The 21,039-nt window shown below is 42.9% G+C and overlaps 1 protein-coding gene across 1 annotated transcript in view; it reads left to right on the top strand.

The window, feature by feature from the left end:
* The first annotated feature begins 65 nt into the window (after positions 1-65).
* The window catches only part of Atp6v0d1 (ATPase H+ transporting V0 subunit d1), a 46,106-nt gene continuing 25,132 nt past the window's right edge, over positions 66-21,039 (top strand). Inside the window, exon 1 of the mRNA XM_031341193.1 lies at positions 66-333. Coding sequence (XP_031197053.1) covers positions 204-333 — 130 coding nt within the window. The 5' untranslated portion in view covers positions 66-203. The remainder of the gene's footprint in view (positions 334-21,039) is intronic.

Genomic DNA, 21,039 nt, shown 5'->3' with positions numbered 1-21,039 from the left:
CATGTGCGCCAGGGTGCCCGGAAACTGGATCCATTTAAGAGCCCGCCCCACTGTGGTCACGTGAGACGCTGTGCGTCACCTGACGCACTTGACAGCCCGCTGTGGGCGCCGCGTCAGCTGATCCGGGAGTCGAGTTGCGTGCGGGCAGATCGGGGCTCTCTGGTCCCGCCGCTCCCGCCGCTCCCGCCGCCCCCGCCGCAGCCATGTCGTCCTTCCCGGAGCTTTATTTCAACGTGGACAATGGCTACTTGGAGGGATTAGTACGCGGCCTGAAGGCCGGGGTGCTCAGCCAGGCGGACTACCTCAACCTGGTGCAGTGCGAGACGCTCGAGGGTGAGCCGCGGGTCCGGGCGGTCTGAGGGGGCCTTGAAAGGCCCAAACGGAGGTCGCCCTGAGCCGGGAAGGCGGAAACGGAGTCTCGAAGGGCCTGCGAGGCCTCTGGGAATCCGCTAGCGAATGGTGGGGCATGTCAGAAAGGAGTCTGCCTGTAGATGCGGCTCTCTCTGCGCGGGGCCCAGACGTAAACAGGACTTTAAGAACCGCAGTGGTTTGCCTCTGCTTGGGTTGCCTCTAACCTCGTTGAGCTAGTCCTGTAATTTAGAAGGATCGGTCTCTGAGGATTGGTTAGACGGCGCGACGTGTGCGCCTACAAGCTTCTTCACCCTGGCCCAACCCTAGGCCTGTTGGGTGGCAGTGCATAGGGAAGTTAGATGGAAAAGCTTTTCTCCTCCCCCAAGGTCTTTAGAATCATTGTGTCTCGGTGTTGGTCTGAGGGTTGAGTCTTCCTGGGGAATTGCTAAGCCAGTTTAGCGAGAGGTTCCTCCCAGCTCTCAACCGCTGGCTGTGTAGTGTCTTCAAGATGGGCTGCTTGGGAAAGCAAGAAGTGGTCCTGTAAATCTGAAGTTTGCGCACAAGTATTTGGCCCCTACCCGCATTCACCCCCTTGGCACTGTTGGGGCACCAGTTTCTTACACAAGAGCGACCGAAGCTGAGTTCCCCTTTCTTAACACACAAATCTAAAGCAGCAGTTTCCAACTTGAGGGTCGCTATCCCTTTGAGGGTCATAGGGGCCGCCTAAGACCATCGAAAAACACAGATATTTACAGTTAATAACAGTAGTAAAATTACAGTTATGAAGCAGCAATGAAAATAACTTTATAGTTGGGGGTCACCACAGCATGAGATGTCTTAAAGGGTTGCAGCTTTAGGAAGGTTGAGAACCACTGATCTAAAGTGAGATGGCTCAACTGTAGCAGATGTACTAAGCTAGAGCTGTCCCAAATTCCAGGCCCTCCAACCACATGGTAGTGAAGGGTAGGGACAGGAAGGAGTTCTCATCTCTTGAGTCTCAAAGGATTCCTTCAAAGAAAGGTGCTTGTAGCTGGAAGAGGCTGGGTGATTCACCCAATGTAGAAACTTCCTATCAAATACTTCTGAGGTTAAGTTGAGCTCATACAGTTAATGTTTACCCTGAAAACTAGGCCCACCAAGTGAAAAGATAATGTTAAAATGGGAAACTTATTAAAGTTAAAGAGCAGCAGTAGATTTTATGATTTTATGTTAACCTCCAAGAAAAATTGTTCACCTTTATTATATGAGTGGAAGTGAGGAAGGAGAGGTTCAAGATGCTGGGTTGTGGGGGCCAGCCCCAAATGTTAGACTTCACTGTGGGAAGAGAAGTAAGCTGCCTGAGGCAGGGCTTAACACGGGTTTGGCACTTAATGTGAGTTCTGTGGATTGACTGGAGCTTGAAGAAGAATTTTTTTTTTCCTGTTACAAGGATGTTTAGTGTTTAGGTTTTTTTTCTTTGAGGAAGATCCTTATTTGGATAAATCTGAAGGTGAACATTGTTACCTTTTCTGTCTTCTGGCTTTTCTTACTCCAGCTGCTACCTGCTCCACTGTAGAATTTCTGGGAGCCTGTGTTTCTGTCTTTGCAGCAGACACCCCATCATTGACAATAATCATACTAGGGTATTCTTCCTGATGAACTGTTTAGCAGTGGGCCTCCTTGTGTAACACCATCCAGATCTTTCCAGAAGCATTTAGGGACTCCTTGCTCTTTTACACATACTCCTTTCATTTACACACAGTATACGCCAGCACTTGGTGCTCAGAGTAATAGGACTTCAGAGTCGATCAAACATGAGTTTGACTCTCACCCTGTCAGTTACTGGATTATTGTAGGCAGATTGTTTAATGTCTCTGGATATAGACTTCTTCATTGGCCTTATAAGCACCATCTGTCTCGTAAAGACTGAGATGGCCACAATGGTACTTTGTGTAAAACACTTAGCCCAGCACCAAGAACCCAGTAAGAACTAAAGACAAAATCAGCATCCAGTAAATGTTAGTTTATGTTGTCTGTTACTTAACTTACTTTTTCCTCTGCTTCCTTCTTCACCCATTAAGCACTGCCCCACTACCACCCTTTTCCTCTCACCAATTTAAGCTTTATAGATACTTGGCAAGTGGTCTAACCTCTGAACTGTAGCCACAGCCTTCTTTTTGTTTTGAGACAGGATCTTTTTTAGTTACACTGGCTGGCCTGTACTCTGTAGCTTAGGCTGGCTTTGATATTTTGATCCTCCTTTTAGCCTCCCAAGTAGCTGAAATTGTTTTTGTATTTCTGTATTTATTTTACAAGATAATGTGTATATGTATGTGTGGACATGTGCATATGAATTGGGGTGCCCTTGGAGGCCAGAGAAGGAGTTGTGTCCTCTGGAGCTGGAATTACAGATGACCATGAACCATGTGGATCTGGGAATTGAACATAGGTCCTCTGGAAGAGCAGCCAGTGCTCTTAACTGCCACACTATCTCTCTAGCCCTCATTCATTCATCCATCCATCTATCCATCCATCCATCCTCTCTCTCTCTCTCTGTTTGTTGGAGCCAGATCTCACTTTGTAGCCTAGGTTGGCTTAGAATTTACTATATATCCCTGGCTTGTTAGAAATTAGCAAAGTCCCTGAATTCCACACCTGGCAGCCAATCTCATCTTTGAAAAAATGGCCATGGTTAACTAGAATGTTGTCCCCTCCACTCAATCATAACTCCTATGGTTTCTTGTCAGTGTTATTTTTCTAGAAATTTCTTGACATATGTTTGGGATCCCAGGGACTTTGTATGCTGGAGATATTCAGGACTTTTAAGGACAGAACATAATCAGAAGCAGGAAAGAAGCCCATTGAGATAGCTCAGCAGGTAAAGGCGTTTGCATGTCAAACTAGATATCCTGAGTTCAGTCCTTAGGACTTATATAATAGAAGGAGAAAACCCAACTCCTACAGGTTGTCCTCTGACCTCCAGAGAGTGGTGCTTTTTACTTGTTTTATTTTGAGACAGGGTTTCTCTGTGTATTCCCGGTTGTTCTAGAACTTCCTCTGTAGACCAGGCTGGCCCTGAACTGAGAGATCTGCCTGCCTCTGTCTCTCAAGTGCTGGGATTAAAGACCTGGCCACCACTGCCAGGCTCAGAGTGGTGCTTTTAAAAATCGGGAGGGGCAGGAGCTGGTGAGATGGCTCAGTGGTTAAGAGCACTGACTGCTCTTCCGGAGGTTATGAGTTCAAATCCCAGCAACCACATGGTGGTTCACAACCACCTGTAATGAGTAACAAATAAAAATAAATAAAGAAAAAATCAGGAGGGGCTAGAGAGATGGGTCAGCAGTTAAGAACATTGGCTGTTCTTCCAGAGGACCCATGTTCAATTTGTATCACCCTCATGGCTCACTGGAGTTTGTAACTCGACTTTCCACTGAATCCAATACCCTCTTCTGGTCTCCATGGGCATTGTATCTACATGGTACACAAACATACATGCAAGCAAACAAACACCCATACACTTAACATGAAAAAAATTGAAAGAAGGAAATAGTTACCTAAACCTCCTTTTGCACAAAGGCTTTCTTTGTTTTTGAAGATGATACTAAAAGCTTGGGCTTCAGGCTGCTATTGCTAGATTTTTTTATTTTTATTTTTATTTTTATTTTTTTTGCCTCCCCTATAGTCATCGTCCCTATAGTCACGGGGAAGAGGGAAAGAGATGAGAAGTGAGAAAACTGAAGAAACTTGTGGGTCCCAGTAAGATTTGTTTGTGTGTGTGTGTGTGTGTGTGTGTGTGTGTGTGTCTGTCTGTCTGTCTGTCTGTCTGTCTGTCTGTCTGTCTGTTGTGTCTGTGTGTCTTCAAGATAAAGTCTTATCTACCTCTGGCTGTCCTGGAACTTACTATGTACCAGGCTAGACTAGAACTCATAGAGATCCTCTTGCCCCTTCTCTCAGGTGCTGGGATTAAAGGCATGCACTGGTCCACACAGCCCCATAAGCTATGTAGGTGTGCTCTGGGGTGATACAGACTCCAAAGAGAATGGTCCAGGTGTGGGACAGTTGGCAGAAGGAAGAGAGGACAGGACAAAGCAAACTAAGGATCTTAGTTTGCTTTGTAAGACAGGGTAAGTAAAAGACAGGTACAATGGTGTGGTTCTGTAATTCCAGCACTCAAGTTTGGAGAATCAAGGGTTCAAGACAGACTTGAGTTTCTGACTCAAAAAAATCAAAACAAAACAGAAAATACACAGCAAGTGTAGCATTTTAGCTTTCCTGGCTCCACTCAATAGGGTATCTGCCTCACTACACTCCCTCTGATAGAACTGTCTTTTTTTTTTTTTTTTTAATGATGGTTACTTTATTTCCCCTTTTTTTTTTTTTTAAGATTTATTTATTTATTATATGCAAGTACACTGCAGCTATCTTCAGATATCCCAGAAGAGGGCATCAGATCTCATGGATGGCTGTGAGCCACCATGTGGTTGCTGGGATTTGAACTCACGATCTTCAGCAGAGTAGTCGGCACTCTTAACCACTGAGCCATCTCTCCAGCTCAGAACTGTCTTTTTAAGATGTCCAGTATTGTACATGAAATATTCCTTTTACTCAGCTGAGGGAACAGAGATGGTGGTTGTAAGAGCTCTTCATAGTTCTGAGCTTTTTGTGTGTGGAGATACGGTGAAATCTTTTTGTTTGTTTGTTTGTTTGCTTGTTTGTCTTTGTTTTTTGTTTTTTCCAGACAGGGTTTCTCTGTGTAGCCTTGGCTGTCCTGGAACTCACTCTGTAGACCAGGCTGGCCTCGAACTCAGAAATCCGCCTGCCTCTACCTCCCAAGTGCTGGGACTAAAGGCATGTGCCACAACTGCCCGGCTGGTGAATTCTTTCTTAGGTTGAATCTTGTGCTAGGAACTTGATGGTGCAGGGAGTGGAATAGAGATGTACACATACAAATTATACAGAATTATTTTGAATATATTAGTCTACTGGGCTTTTGGTTTGTTTATATTGGGCAGCGTTTCATCTAGCTGAGGTTGGCCTTGATTTCTGATCCCCCTGCCTCCATTCTCCAGTCCTGAAATTGCTACACACTCAGCCCCATTCCTTCTTCTTTTGCCAGACACTGTATGGGGCTGAGGTACCTTATTGAATGGTGATCCTTGAGATTCATACCTGGAGATGGCTGTCAGCTGGCAGGGAAGATGTTAGGAGATCAGTGTAGTATACTATAGTATGGTGGTTGCAGATGAGAGCTTGCTATCTTATGGCCTATGGCCATGAGCAAGGTATGTAATCTCTTGGTTTTTACTTGATTTATTTACTTTATTTCATATGAATATTTTCCACACACACACACACACACACACACACACCCATACATATACATTTGCATACATACTATATACATGTCTGGTTCCGCAGAAGCCAGAAAAGGGCATGCATCTCCTGGAAATACAGTTACAGATGGTTGTAAGCTACCTTGTAGGTGCTGGGAATTGAACCTAGATTCTCTGCCAGAGCAGCAAGTGCTCTAAATCACTAAGCCATCTTTCCAGCCCCTCATTTATTTATTTAAGTGGAAAAGCACATGTACAAGGCTTTGAGTTGGATCTTCAGTATACCTTCCCCTAAAATAAAGGTAAAATAAAATTCATGTATTACCTGACTCCAGAATATTTTGTGGTAAAATTTAGACATATTAGTCGGGCGGTGGTGGTGCACGCCTTTAATCCCAGCACTTGGGAGGTAGAGGCAGGTGGATTTCTGAGTTCGAGGCCAGCCTGGTCTACAGAGTGAGTTCCAGGACAGCCAAGGCTACACAGAGAAACCCTGTTTCGAACCCCCCCCCCCCAAAAAAATTTAGATATATTATTTCCTTTGTAAATATCTCAGTAATTCTGAAAAAGGTCACAGCATTAAAATAGAATCATTATTATTATTTTAAAAAGTAATAAAGACTGGAGGGATGACTTAAGTAGGTATAGAGTTTATCTTGCAAATGCAAGGACTGTAGTTCAGATTCCTTGCACCCACATAAAAGGTGTCATTCCAAGGCTCAGAAAGTAAAGAGGGGCTCTTAAGGCAAACCAAACTAGTCCCCAGTCTTTGAGTTCAGTGAGAGTCCTTGTCTTAGAAATAAACTGGAGAGTGGTTGAGGAAGGTACCTGACACCAAACTATGGTCTCTATTTGTACTCTCACACACTTGTGCGCCTATATACATATCCATACAAATAGCATGTGCACCATATACATTTAAAAAGCCAGTAATTAGCAAAGGCCTGCAATCCCAGTATTCGAGAGGCTGGTGGAGGAATATAAGTTTGAGGACAGCCTGGGCTGCATACTCAGTCCTTGTCTCAAAAACAAAAGTGAGAGAGGAAGAAGGTAAACTTAGTAGGTAGAATGCTTGCCTAGTATGTATAGAGCCTTCAGTTCAATCCACAGCTCTGCAAAACTGGGCTTAATGGCTCAGCCCATAATTGCAGCACTCTGGAGGTGGAGACAGGAGAATCAGAAATTCAAGATCATCATCTGCTATGTAGTTGTTTAAGATCAGCCAGGAATACATGAGACATTATATAAAAACAAGCAAACAAAAGAAAATACCCTTAGTAGTTTAATATAATCAAATATGTATTTAGTGGCCAGCATCCACATGGGAGCTCACAGTCATTTGCAATTCCAGTGTCAGGGAATCTGAACCCTTCTGGCCTCTGAGGGCACCAGTGAAGCAGAGGGCACATGCTTCACAGACATATATTCAGGCAAAATATAGTCACATAAAATAAAGTAATAAGTTTTTAAAAAGATTTAAAAAATAAAAATTTAAAAATTTATGTATTTAGTAGTAGGTTTATGATTGCTTCAAGTTATTATTTATTTACTTATTTATGCTTTTTCTTTTTTTAAGATGTATTTAGGGCTGGTGAGATGGCTCAGTGGGTAAGAGCACTGACTACTTTACCAAAGGTCCTGAGTTCAAATCCCAGCAACCACATGGTGGCTCACAACCATCCGTAATGAGATCTGACGCCCTCTTCTGGTGCATCTGAAGACAGCTACAGTGTACTTACAGATAACAATAAATAAAAAAATCTTTAAAAAAAAAGATTTATTTATTTGTTATTATCTGTAAGTACACTGTAGCTGTCTTCAGACACACTAGAAGAAGGTGTCAGATCTCATGGTTGTGAGCCATCATGTGGTTGCTAGGATTAGAACTCAGGACCTTCGGAAGAGCAGTCAGTGCTCTTAACCGCTGAGCCATCTCTCCAGCCCCTTATTTATGCTTTTTTTTTTTTTTTTTTTTTTTTTTTTTTTTTTTTTTTTTTTAGATTTATTTATTTATTATATGTAAGTACACTGTAGCTGTCTTCAGACGCACCAGAAGAGGGCGTCAGAACTCATCACGGATGGTTATGAGCCACCATGTGGTTGCTGGGATTTGAACTCATGACCTTCTGAAGAGCAGTCGGTGCTCTTACCCGCTGAGCCATCTCACCAGCCCCTATTTATGCTTTTTTAAGACAGGGTTTCTCAGTGTAGCACTGGCTCTCCTGGAACTCTTTTTGTAGGCCAAGCTGGCCCTAGAACTCAGAGGTCCTCCTGCTTCTGCCTCCAGAGTGCTGGGATTGAAGTTGTGGGTCACCATGTCTAGCTAAAAGTTTTAAAAGTTTAATCAGGATATACATACATGCACACATACACACACATTTCAGTCCTGATGTTCTCAAGGATTTTTGGGGGTATCATCTGTATGATGTATGTGTATGGGGTACAGTTGCATTCAGCTATATGCTTATGTGGAAGTCAGATGATAACCTTCAGGAGTTGGTTTTCTCTTTCCACCTTGAAATCTGGGCTTGTTCAACAAATGCTTTTACTCACTGAACCCTCTCAAATTGTTTTTAGGTTGGTGATTTGCTTTTTTTTTTTTTCTTCGTCTTCAAGACAGGGTTTCTCCGTGTAGCCCTGGCAATCCTAGAACTCACTATGTAGACCAGACTGGCCTCAAACTCACAGAAATCTTCCTGCCTCTGCCTTGCAAGTGCTAGGATTAAAGGTAGGTGTTGCCACTGCCCAGTGGTGATTTGTCTTGTTGATCCAGGCAGTGCATTGTAATCCCAGGCTGTCCTGAAACTCACTGTGTAGCCCAGACTGGCTCCAGATCGATGGTAAATCTCTCTTCTCTCAGTTTAATGTATGCTAGGATTAAAGCTGTGAGCTGCCATGTCTGGTTCAAATACTTTAAGATTTATTTATTTATTTTATATATGTGAGTACACTGTTGTTCTCTTCAGACACACCAGAAAAGGTCTTCTGATCCCATTACAGATGATTGTGAGCCACCATGTGGTTGCTGGGAATTGAACTCAGGACATCTGGAAGAGCAGTCAGTGCTCTTATCTGCTGAGTTCTCTCTCTAGTCCCTCAAATATTTTAATATATTGTCTGTCTCTATTTTTTCTTTTTAATTTAGTGAAGAGGTTGAATCATTTGATTAATACACTTTCCATCCATCTCAATTTACTCATTGTACTTCAGCTATATATGTTTACCTGTCCCTTGAATTTGCTTAAGAAAAATGAAAATTATTATTATTATTATTATCATTATTATTATTATTTATTTATTTTTCTAAATTCAAGGCTGGAGAGATTACTCAGTGGCTAAGAGCATAAGTCACTCTTCGCAGGACTGGAATTTAATTCCTAGAAACCACATCAGGCGATTGCCAAATGTTCTTAACTCTCATTCCAAGGGAACCAACACCCTCTTTTGGTCTTTTCAGGGATTGAATTCACATGCATAAACCCACACAGACAGAAAGACAGACAGACATATATACACAAATTTTGTGTGTATGGGTATTTTGCCTGCATGTCTGTGTACCATGAGCATTCCCACAGAGGCCAGAAGAGGGCATTGATCTCCTGGAACTGGAGTTACTGATGGTTTCAAACCACTTTGTGTGTTCTGAGAATTAAACCTGGGTACTCTGGAAGAGCAACTAGTGCACCTAACTGCTGAGAACAATTCTCTTGATTTTCTTTTCTTTTTTTGGGGGGAGGTTAGGGTGGGGTGGGGAGAAGGTGGGAATGGATACTGGAGATTGAACCTAGAGCCTTGGGCATGCAAAACTGGCACTCTCCCATTGAGCCACATCTCTAGGCTTTCTTTCGCTCTCTCTTTTTGCCCATGTAAATCAATAGTTAGATCTAGATGTTTGATTAGGTTCTGATTCTGGCTGCATCCCTTTTGGTTTTGTTGTTTGTTGTTTGTTTATTTTGAGGCAAAGTCTTACTATATAAAAACAACAAGGGCAATGGTGGCGCACGCCTTTAATCTCAGCACTTGGGAGGCAGAGGCAGGTGGTTAGGGTTAGGGTTTCTGAGTTCGAGGTCAGCCTGGTCTACAGAGTGAGTTCCAGGACAGCCAGGGCTACACAGAGAAACCCTGTCTCAAAAAACCAAAAAAAAAAAAAAAAAAAAAAAAAAAAAAAAAAAAAAAAAAAAAAAAGGACAACAAGGTTGTTCTTGGACTTGTAAACTCAAAATTGTCTTTCCTTAGCCTCATAATTGTTGGGATTGCAGGAACAGGCCACCAGGTTCAGCATGATTTATATATCTGTATATATGTATGTCTACTTTGTGTTTTTATTGTTTGTCTGTTGAGGCAGGGTCTTGGTATGCAGCCATGGTTGGCCTGGAACTTGTTGTGTAGACAGGCTGGCCTTGAACTTGTATAGATCTGCCTGTTTCTGCTTTCTGTGTGCTAGGATTAAAGATACGCACCACCACACCTGGATTTGCACTTCCATTAGGAAACACCTAATGTCTAGTTATTACTCTTTTGTAACATAAGAAATCATTGACATTTATTTACCAGAACCATTATTTTATTAAGGGTTGCAAAATGGGAATTATGTTAGACTGTATCCTTGTTCAAGCAGGTGGGAGGACCTGAGTTCTGATCTCTAGAACCCATGTATAGCCAGCATGTTAGTATATGTCTGTAATCTCAGCATTCCTATGGGAAGATGGGAGGCAGAGACAGGAGAATTCCTAGAAGTTTGTAGGCTACCTAGCTTGTTGTACTTAGTAACAAGCAACAAGAGACTGACTCAAAGTGGAATGTGAGGACTGATACCTAAAGTTGCCCACTGACCCCTGTGGGACACACAAATACCTGAGAATTCAAATGAGGAAGGGTTTTGGACTCATGGCTTCAGAAGCTTCAGTGCATTTTAAAGTGATTCCATTGTTTCTGGGCCTGTGGTAACATTAAGGACATTACCTCATGGTGGTCAGGAAGCAAAGACAGTCAAAGGAAGTCCCTTTCAAAGATACGTCCTCATTTACCTTCTTCTTTCAGCTAGTTCCCCCTTCTTAAGTCTCTACCACCTCCAAAACAACCTCTGCTAGCTAGGGGTCAAGGTTATCCACACCTGAGGCTGAGAGGGGACATTTCATATTCAGACAGTAACTGATATACTCAAATTCTGTTTTTTCTACAATTGTTTGCATAAATAGTTCTATGCCTCGGAACATTTGTTTGTTTGATGTTTGAATGTTTACGTAGCTCTGGCTGTCCTGGAACTATTTTTGTAGACCAAGTCTGGCCTCAAGCTCAGAAGACTTTCTTGCTTCTTCTTCCTGAGTGCTGGAATTAAAAGTGTCACCACACCTGGTATTGGGAGCTTTTTTTTTTTTTTTAATTTATTTTATGTGTATGAGTACACTGTAACTGTACAGATGGCTGTGAGCCATCGTGTGTGGCTGCTGGGAATTGAACTCAGGACCTCTGCCGGCCCCGCTCACTCTGGTGTAATTCACTGTAGCTGTCTTAAGGTGCACCAGAAGAGGGGATCAGATCTCATTATGGGTGGTTGTGAGCCACCATGTGGTTGCTGGGATCCGAACTCAGGACCTTGGGAAGAGCAGTCAGTGTTCTTACCCGCTGAGCCATCTTGCCAGCCCTGGAGCTTTTAATTATCAGCTATTTTGCTTACTCTGAAATAAAGTTTATACTGTTCAGGAGACAGTAGGTTCCACATTTACTGGCTTTTAAAATGATAAATTCTTGGGCTGGGAATGTAACTAGATTGGTAGTCGTTGCCTAGCATGTACAAGATCTGGATTTGATTCCCAGGATCACAAAATCAGGATATGCTGGCATATATCTGTAACCCCAGCCCTCCAGAGGTGAAGGCAGGAGAATCAGAAGTTCTAGATCACCCTTGGTTAAGTAGTGAGTTCAAGTCCAGCTTAGGATCTATGAGACCCTTTCTCAGTAGTGAATGAATGAATGAATGAATGAATGAGTTCTTGAGCATTGCTCAAAGATGACTAATGAGGTTTGTTTGTCATAATACTAATGAGGGGGGTAGAAGACTGCTTAGTTGGTAAAAGTGCTTGCTACATGTGCTGGCTAGTGTTTATGTCAACTTGACATAAGCTAGGGTCATTAGAGAGGAGATGCCTCAATTAAGAAAATCCCTCCCTAAGATTAGGCTAAAGGCAACAAGCTGTGTAGGGCGTTTTCTTTGATTCATGTTGGAGGGGACAGTCCATTGTGGATGGAGCTATCTCTGTGCTAGTGGTCTTAAGTTCTTTAAGGAAACAGGCTGAGCCAGTCAGGGAGAGCAAGCCAGTAAACATCACTCCTTCATGGCTTCTGCCTTAGTTCCTGCCTCCAGAGAACTAGTGGTGGTAGACACATTAGAACAAAACTACAGGATATCAATCTTGTAACCAGAAGTAGAAAACATGAAGTATATGTAGGGGTAGTATTGTATAGTGAAGTATTGTGTCTGAGTAGATAGATGTCCTGCTGGTGTGTGGAAGGCCATGGAGACCTTAGAAGTCAAGAGGGATGAGAGTTAAGACTTAAAATTTTTAAAAATTTATCTATTGATTATTGATTTTTTTTTCCAGACAGGGTTTCTTTGTGTAGCCCTGACTGTCCTACCTGGAACTGGCTCTGTAAACCAGGCAGACTTCTAACTCAGAGAAATCCGTCTGCCTCTGCCTCTAAGTGCTGGGATTTAAAGCATGCACCACTATCACTTGACCCAAGAGTTAAGATTTTTAAAAAGAGAAAGATAATTACATTTGGTTAAAGTCAATGTGTAGGAAATCTCTTAAGAGTTGTTTGCTGGGGGGCTGGAGAGATGGCTCAGCGGTTAATAGCACTAACTACTCTTTCAAAGGTCCTGAGTTCAGTTCCCAGCAACCACATGGTGGCTCACAACCATCTGTTATGGGGTCTGATGTACTCTTTTGGGGTTGAAGACAGGACTTACATGGTGAAAGGAAAGAACTGACTCCCACTAGTTTCTTTTGATCTCTATACATGCATGTCATTTGTGCAGACACAGTAAATAAATAAATGTGTGTAGAAGGATTCTGAGATTAGGTTTGGTAGTAGCACATGCCTTTTATTTCACCCTAGCAATATTGATACTGAAGCAAGAAGTTGAGTTCAAGGACAGCTTTGGCTCATAAGCAGATCTTATCTTGAACAAAACCAAAACCACAAGAACAATGTAACTTCTTTTTGTTTGTTTAGTTTGCTTTGGTTTTGGTTTTCCAAACAGTATTTAGCCCTGGCTGTCCTGGAACTCTCTCTGTAGACCAGGTTGGCCTTGAACTCAGATTTACCTGCCTCTGTCTTCCAGATGCTGGGATTAAAGGTGTATACCACCATGCTCAGCAATTTCTTTTTTTTTTAAAGATTTATTTAGTTTTATTTATATGAGTACACTGCAGCTGTCTTCAGACACACACCAGAAGAGTGCATCGGATCCCATTATAGATGGTGAGCCACCATGTGGTTGCTGGGGAATTGAACTCCGGACCTCTGGAAAAGCAGTTAATGCTCTTAACAGCTGAGCCATCTCTCCAGCCCCATGCTCAGCAATTTCTTTATATCATTTTGTGAGAAAATATTTGTGTTCCATTTTGTTTTGCCAAAGGAGACTAAACAGGATTTAGAAATGAAGTAAGCACAGCTTAGACAGCAAGATAAAGTAGCTCAGTTCTAAGTCCATCAGAGTTAGATGTGATCCAAAGGAAGAGATGTCACAGTTCTAACAATCTAGTGAACACAAGAGAGGTGGGGCATTGGAGAAATATCTGCAGAAGGCAGTAACCTATGGACATTTTGGACTATGGAGGGAAGGGAATAAAGGTGAGTCAGTGAGAGATTGAGCTTCACATATGCCTGAATGTTTTTCTTTCTTTATTTGAGGATCTGTATTGTCCCAATGGCCTTGGTCAGTGACCTCACTATATGAAGAGACCCCAGTGGCCAAGGATCAAAGAGCTGGTATAGATGATCATTGATGGCTGTGCCTGCTGCCTAGATTACTTACTTCAAGCTTGTTGCTGCTTCTGCTCAAAAGAACAAGACCTCCAAAATGAAAATAGAGGTTACAGGGAGGCAGAAAGCTGCTGTGAGGCATCAGGAACTTGATCCTTTTCTGGATGAAGCAGAGGCAAGTTGTGGAGGAGGTAGGGATTGGTTGTATGATATAAACAGAAACCTGCTTTGGGGCTCTGGATTCTCAGGAATCAGACTAGGGGCTGGTGGTTTTAAGTGATATGATACGAGCTAAGGGAATGAAGGGCTGGGTTGGAGATCCAACAAGGGGATGAAATCTACTTTTTACTAGATACCAGGGGAGAGGTGCTGGAAGTTGGGTTTCTGATTTCAAGAAAGATTTAGATGAGCCCTGGAGCTGTTTCTAAGGTGAAGGAACCCTGAGGAGAAGACAGCCTTAAGCATGGATAGGGTGATAGAAGAGGTGTTGCCTCTTAGATGTGTGAGGAAGGAGCCCAATAGCAGGTGGGGAAGTAGCACTAAATTAAGTTACCAATCTGGAAGTCATCAGAACACTAGTTGGAAGGAGATAGACATGCTCAGCCATCTCTAGGCTTGTAGCCAGGGCACCCTGCCTTAGGAGCCCCGTCCTGCCCATGAGTTTGCTAGATGACTAAAGAATCGTGACTGCAGGCTAAATGTGTACAGGCCTAAGAAGGACATCTGGCACAGACCCTAATTTAGCAAGTGAGGCAGGGGGAGAAATGTGCTGGAATTTCCCTTTCCCTCTAGATTGCTGACATCTCTCTGTGTGATTATGGGGTGTGGTTGGTTTTGTTTCTTATTCTCTAATACATATGAACATACATCTATATCTACACACACATAGTTTGTATGTTTGCTTTGTTTTGTTTTTTGTTTTTTCTAGACAAGATTTCTCTAGATAGCCCAGGCTATCCGGAAACTTACTCTTTAGACCAGGCTGGCCCTGCTTCTGCCTCCTTCTGCTGGGATTAAAGGCACGTACCACTATTGCCTGGTTACTCACAGTTTTTTATTGTTGGTTTATTTTGGATTTTGAGATGGTCTGGTCTCTGTGTAGCTGAGGCTGGCCTTGAATTTGCTGTATAGACTAGGGTGACCTTGAACTCCTGATCCTCCTACCTCTATCTTCCAGGTGTTTAGATTACAGATGTGTATCACTATGTCTAGTAGGCAGAATTGTCACCTTCTTGTCAAAACAGACCTTGTAACCTCATTTATAGGATTATATCTTATAGCTGAGAATAGAGTATCGGGCACAGAGCAATCTTGTTCTTAAGAGAGGCTACTGGAACCAGTGACGTATTCGTTAGTGTGGTTGTAGGTAGTGTTTAGATAACACATGCATTCCCTTACAGTAGAACTAGAGGAAGTTTTCTAAGTGCTGATTTAGAAATATATTGTTAGGGGCAAAGTTGTAAGCCATTGAGCATAACACAGTCCCACTGTAGTCAAACACTGGAAGGCATGCACGTGAACAAGCATTTGGAAGCAAAGGCCCTACACTATCTAGAGAGTCTAGGAGGGAGGAAAGTTTTCAGTGGTTAATTTTTTTCCCCACTGTTTGAATTTAAGAATGAAAAACATGGAACAGGGATAGAAAGATGGATCAGTAGTTAAGAATACTAGCTTTTTAGAGTACCCAGGTTCAATTCCCAGTAACCACATGGCAACACACAATTGTCTTGTAACTCCAGTCCCAGGGGATTCCCTCACTTCACAATCACAAGGCAGGTACATGATACATAGACATGCAGATAAAACACCCATATATGTAAAGTAAATAAATAAATATTGAAAAACTTAGAATGTTTGGTAAAGATACTTTATAAAATTAGAGCATATAGGTACTAACACTCAGTAGTAATCCAGACTATGACTTGTGCTGGTGAGCTTGGGGCATATGTCTTCTAGACTTTAGTTTATAGCATTAGAGAGCTAGTCTGAGCCCAAGGGAGGTCCTGTCAAGCCTTTTTTCTTTACACCTGAAATATTAGAATCTAGGAAATATTTGAGGGCCCTGGCCAGGCCTAGACTCCTCATGTATCCCAGTCTAGAGCTCCAGGGTCCCTGCCCAGATATAGCTGCCCTGGGCAAGTTTCCTCTTGTCTGGCCATTTTCTCTTTCCTTTGCCTCTCCATCCCTATTCCTGATTTCCCTTCAGGTTACATTTTGATAGTATATAATTTCATTTGATTTTATCTGGAAGCTATTTATGATCAAGCCAGTATGTGTCTGCCATAAAATAATAGGCTGTGCTTTAGAAGGGCACGTCAGGACTGGCTCTGCTGAGTGATAATAATACACTTTTTCTTGGATTTACTCAGCAATTTTTTGGGCCTGGTTTGTGATGTGGAACCAGTACCTAAACTCTTGTCTGGAATTTTGAAGATTGCCACCTAAAATATAGGCAAATGCTAGTTATTCAGGACCTCTGTAGACAAGGGCTTTCTGGACTAAGGCAGAGAGGGAAATGCCTCAGCACCTCATTTACTTATTTTTCCATTTTGTTTGTTTTTTGAAGCAAGGTCTCACTTTGTAGACAGGGCTGGACTCAGAGTGGCAGTGATCCTCCTGACTTCTTCTCCTGAGTACTGGGTTTACAGGCATACATCACTATGAACTGTTGTTAATACCTTATTTTAAATGTTTTTAAATGTGTATAAAATGTATCTGATAACAATAGTCTGCCTTTCCTGGTTTCCTTGTCTTGTTTTTATTTTTAGACAAGGTCTCACTAAGTAGCTCCAACTGACCTTGAATGCAGCATCTTGCTGTTCTAGTCTTCCAAGTACTGGGATTGTAGGCACTTGCTATGGAACCTTGTCTCTGCTTTCTTAGGTGGTCATATCAAACAGCAACTTGTCTCCTGCATAAGAGCAGGCAGACATGAGATGAAGAACAGAACCGTCATCCCTGAGGGCTGAGAGTGGTCTCTAATGGTTTGTCTTTAGCCCTGCCACTTCTTCTGTGGATTCAGGTGCCTGCTGTAGCATCCTGGTTCAGCTCACAGCTCAAACAACCAACTATAACCCAGCTCATATAAGGGCCTCCATAAAGGACAAACAGGTACAAAGAAATGCTGTGATAGATCCTCTCTGGTACGCCATCTGGGCCTGTTTAGGTTCGGGTAGAGGCGTGGGGAGGGCTATAAGACTTCTCTGTTTACTAGAATTTTTCCAGTTCTTTGTCAGGCTAGGCTGTGTAATGCTGACCCTGTGTAAAGTGAAAAAGTTTCAACTATGCATCTCTAACCAGAATGTTTGCTCAATAGACATTTTTTTTGTGACTGAATGAGTGATAATAGGCCCATAATGGTACTAGCAGAGTCCTAGGATTTTGAATTTAGGGGAGAGAAAGCTAAGGCCACATGCTGAAGGGGTCACAGTGTCACAGATCCTATTTCTGAGTAATAAATGGCTGTAGAGACAAAACAATTCTGAGGGTTAACGGGAATTAGAGATTTGGAAGGTCTAACTGAGCTAGAAAACAAGAGCATAGCAGACTGAGGGTACCCAAGCTTCCCTCCACATCCTTGTTCCTTAGAAAACTGTCTATACCAATGTAAGACCGCTTTCTCATGTCAGACTCATAACTCCTTCGTATGAACTTTGGCTTTTCCAGACACTTGTCTACTTCTGATTAAATTTTCATTCATTAATTAATTTTTATGTGTATTGGTGTTTTGCCTACATGTCTGCCTGTGTACCATCTCATGCGTGGTTGGTGCTTTAGGAGGCCAGAAAAGGGCATTGGATTCCTTGGAGCTAGAGTTGCAGATGGTTATGAACTCCACATGGGTGCAGGGATCCAACTCCTTTGAAAGAACATCCAGCGTTCTTAACTGCTAAGCCATCTATCTCACTAGCCTTTTTTAAATTCATTTTCTTAAAAATGTATATGAGGGCTGGAGAGATGGCTCAGGGGTTAAGAGCACTGACTGCTCTTCCAAAGGTCCTGAGTTCAATTCCCAGCAACCACATGGTGGCTCACAACCATCTGTAATGAGACCCAATGTCCTCTTCTGATGTGTCTGAAGATAGCTACAGTGTACTTATATAAATAAAATAAATCTTAAAAATGTGTATGAATGTTTTGCCTGCATGTATGTATGTTTGTACATGTGTGCACCATGTACATATTTGGTCAGAAGAGAGTATTGGATCTCATTGAACTGTAGTTATGTATAGTTATAACCCATCATGTGCATGCTAGGAATTGAATTTGGGTCCTTTGCAAGTTCAGGAACTTTAAACTGCTCTCCAGCCCCCTAAATTTTCTTTGTTTATGACACATATCTGCACCTCTCTGCAGGTGTCAGCAGTTTCACACCTGCAGGGGCTGATGGCTGGGGGAGATGGAGACTAAGAGTCTGAAGCATGATGAAATTGGAAGGATGTGCTGAGTGGGAACTGGAGCTGGAGCACCCTCTTCTCATCAAGAGCCAACCCCCTCATGGTTGTCCCTAAACCATCACTCCTTTGTCCACAAGAGGGTGCACTAGGACCACTCTGTACACAGCACCTGCCAATGGCTGTGTCCTTTAGGATTCTGAGTCCACAATGAGCCTCTCAGATTAGGTATAGGTTCAGTGTTTCCTATTTGTTCCTTTCTGCTCTTATCCCTCTGTGTCCCATCTTCCAAGCATAGGAAGAAGACCAAGGGCATTCTCTGATGTTCATTCTCTGTCCTGATGCTTGGTACAGGATGCTCTAACCTTGACTAATATACTGTCTCCATTTACTTGTATCTCGATCATCTGGCAGCTCTCAGCTGGAGCAGCAGCCATTGCAGTGTACTAGTTTAGGAGCTCTTTTTTTTTTTTTTCGAGACAGGGTTTCTCTGTGTAGCCCTGGCTGTCCTGGAACTCACTCTGTAGACCAGGCTGGCCTCGAACTCAGAAATCCCCCTGCCTCTGCCTCCCAAGTGCTGGGACTAAAGGTGTGCGCCACCACCGCCTGGCGGTTTATGAGCTCTTAAGAGCTTCATGTCTTGGGAGTTTCAAGTAGGAGCTTGAGATTCCCTAGGGGCCAACACCTTGCTTTTGAGTCTCCTAGAAATATACCCTTCAGCCAGGTAGTGGTGGCACACACCTTTAACCCCAGCACTTGGGAGGCAGAGGCAGGCAGATTTCTGTGTTCGAGGCCAGCCTGGTCTACAGAGTGAGTTCCAGGACAGCCAGGGCTATACAGAGAAACCCTGTCTCAAAAAACAAAAAAAACAAAAACAAACAAACAAACAAACAAACAAAAAATATACACACACACACACACACACACACACACACAACATACATACACATACACACATCCTTCATCAACATGTCACCCTTTTTGGTTCTCCCCAGAACTCATCCATAGTATAGACTCTTCAGTTCCCTTTGGACATGTAGGCATGTGGCATATACATATGTGTAAGTGACTCTGAGAAAGAACTAAGCATGGTACCAAACTGCAAGTAAGCAATGTTGGCTTTATAATTATACCAAGAATGGGGTCATTAACAGGTAACTGACAGTTTTTTTTTTTTGTCCCCCTCTGCTCTCATTTGAATGCCTTTCCACTGAGGTCACTGCTTCTGCTTAGCTAGTATTACAAGGCTGACTTCCTTTGTCTCCCCATTTCCATTAAGAAGACAGGAAAATGAAAGATCACTTTAGCTAGACTGCTATTTCATAACCTAGATGGCTTTTCTGCCTATCCATACCCAGCATCCTGTAGCTTCCCTGATGGACTATGAAGATGTGCTCAGAAGCCTGGACTGGACTGACCATCTAAGGACAGGCAGGCTGACTTTCAACAGAGGAAAGGTTCTGGGAGGAAAATCCCTGACTGATTGCTGGACACTTTAACCTAGCCAGCTCTACCTGGTCTAGCCAAGAGTACTTGACTAGACTTTGGATATTCAGGCAATGGATTAAGGACTTGACCTCAACAAAGACTTTTTTGGTTGGTAGATGAGGCTCCCTTCCTTCTTGTTTGTCTTGTTGCCATCTGTATTCTGAAGGCTTTAGATTTCACCAGTGTCTTTCCTGTATCTGCTACTAGCCCTGCCAAGACTGTTTCACTAGTGCCTAGGCCACCAATCTAACCTGAGTGGCCTTTGAAGGTTGTGTTATACAGGGTGTTAGAGTGACCTGGGCCTGACCAGACTAGGATATGGCAGATCTAGATAGGTTCCTGAGGTAACTTATCCAACCTCCTTATTTTATCTGAGAAATTAGGTCCCAGATAAAGCCAAAGGGCTTACTCATAGTCTCCTGACACCTGTTTTGGTTCTTTGGGTCCAATTATTCTAGATTCTCTCTTTTCTCCTTTATTTACAATTTAATTTGTTTATTCAAGGCTCCCTGGGCTATACCTGTGTTTATTTAGCCCCTGACTCAGTCAGGGGTGGTTAGTGGAAAGAATCCCTGCTTCTGGGGCACTTGCCAATTCCTCAAGCCTTGCCAGAAGAAATCTAGATTAGAGTTAATGAGTTGGGAGTTGAGGAATTTAGGTGAGGTGCAACCATGATCTGCAGCATAGGACCCTGAGGCTTCCAGGTCACATGTGGCAGCTCATTCATTTTCTCCACCCACTAAGTTTCAAAGTATGTTCCACATGGCCAGGCCTGGTGGGGAACAGAGAGTAGGAAGGTCTTTCAGTCATTGCCAAGACTGTTTGCTTCTCACATCTTTACAGTAGCTTCCATCATTTGGATCTAACTTTTGTTTCATTTAAAATATTTACTTTGTGTGTGTGTGTGTGTGAGAGAGAGAGAGAGAGAGGGGTGTGTGTGTATGTCTCTCTTTGTGTGTCTCTCTGTGTGAGTGTGTGTAGGGGTATCTGTGCATGTATTTCTAGGTACCCATGGAGTGCAGAGGAGTCAGGTCCCCCAGCAACTGGAGTTACAGGCAGTAACATCCACATGATGTGGATGCTGGGAAACTAACTTTTCTGTAAGATCAACAATGCTTTTAACTGTCGAGCCATAGCCGTTAAATCTACCCTTTAAACTATGAAGTTCCCTAAGCATGGAACCACTGCCCTGCCAGAGTTCAGCCAGGATCACAGTGCCGATCACATCTAAGTCTAGCATTTTACTGCTGTCCCACAACTGTCTTACTGTGTCTTCAAGTGGATATATAATTGGGGATAAACTCAAGGCAGGGTGAGGGAAGGATACTGAACAGGACCAGTCTGGGTAGTTACTGCTGCATGTTGCCACCTTCTCGCCTGGTCCAAGTCTGTTGGCTCTGCAAGACAAATGTATGGTGTGAATCAACTCTCCCCAGGCCGGGGCTATTATGTGCAGTTTCCATGAGCTATAGCGAGTGGAGTTTCTTACTGAAGGTAACATGTCT

The sequence above is a fragment of the Mastomys coucha genome, unplaced genomic scaffold (genome assembly GCF_008632895.1).
Source record: "Mastomys coucha isolate ucsf_1 unplaced genomic scaffold, UCSF_Mcou_1 pScaffold22, whole genome shotgun sequence".
In the NCBI taxonomy this organism is placed as follows: domain Eukaryota; kingdom Metazoa; phylum Chordata; class Mammalia; order Rodentia; family Muridae; genus Mastomys; species Mastomys coucha.
Note: the sequence above shows the minus strand (reverse complement) of the source record. Positions and strands in the feature narration are given on the sequence as shown.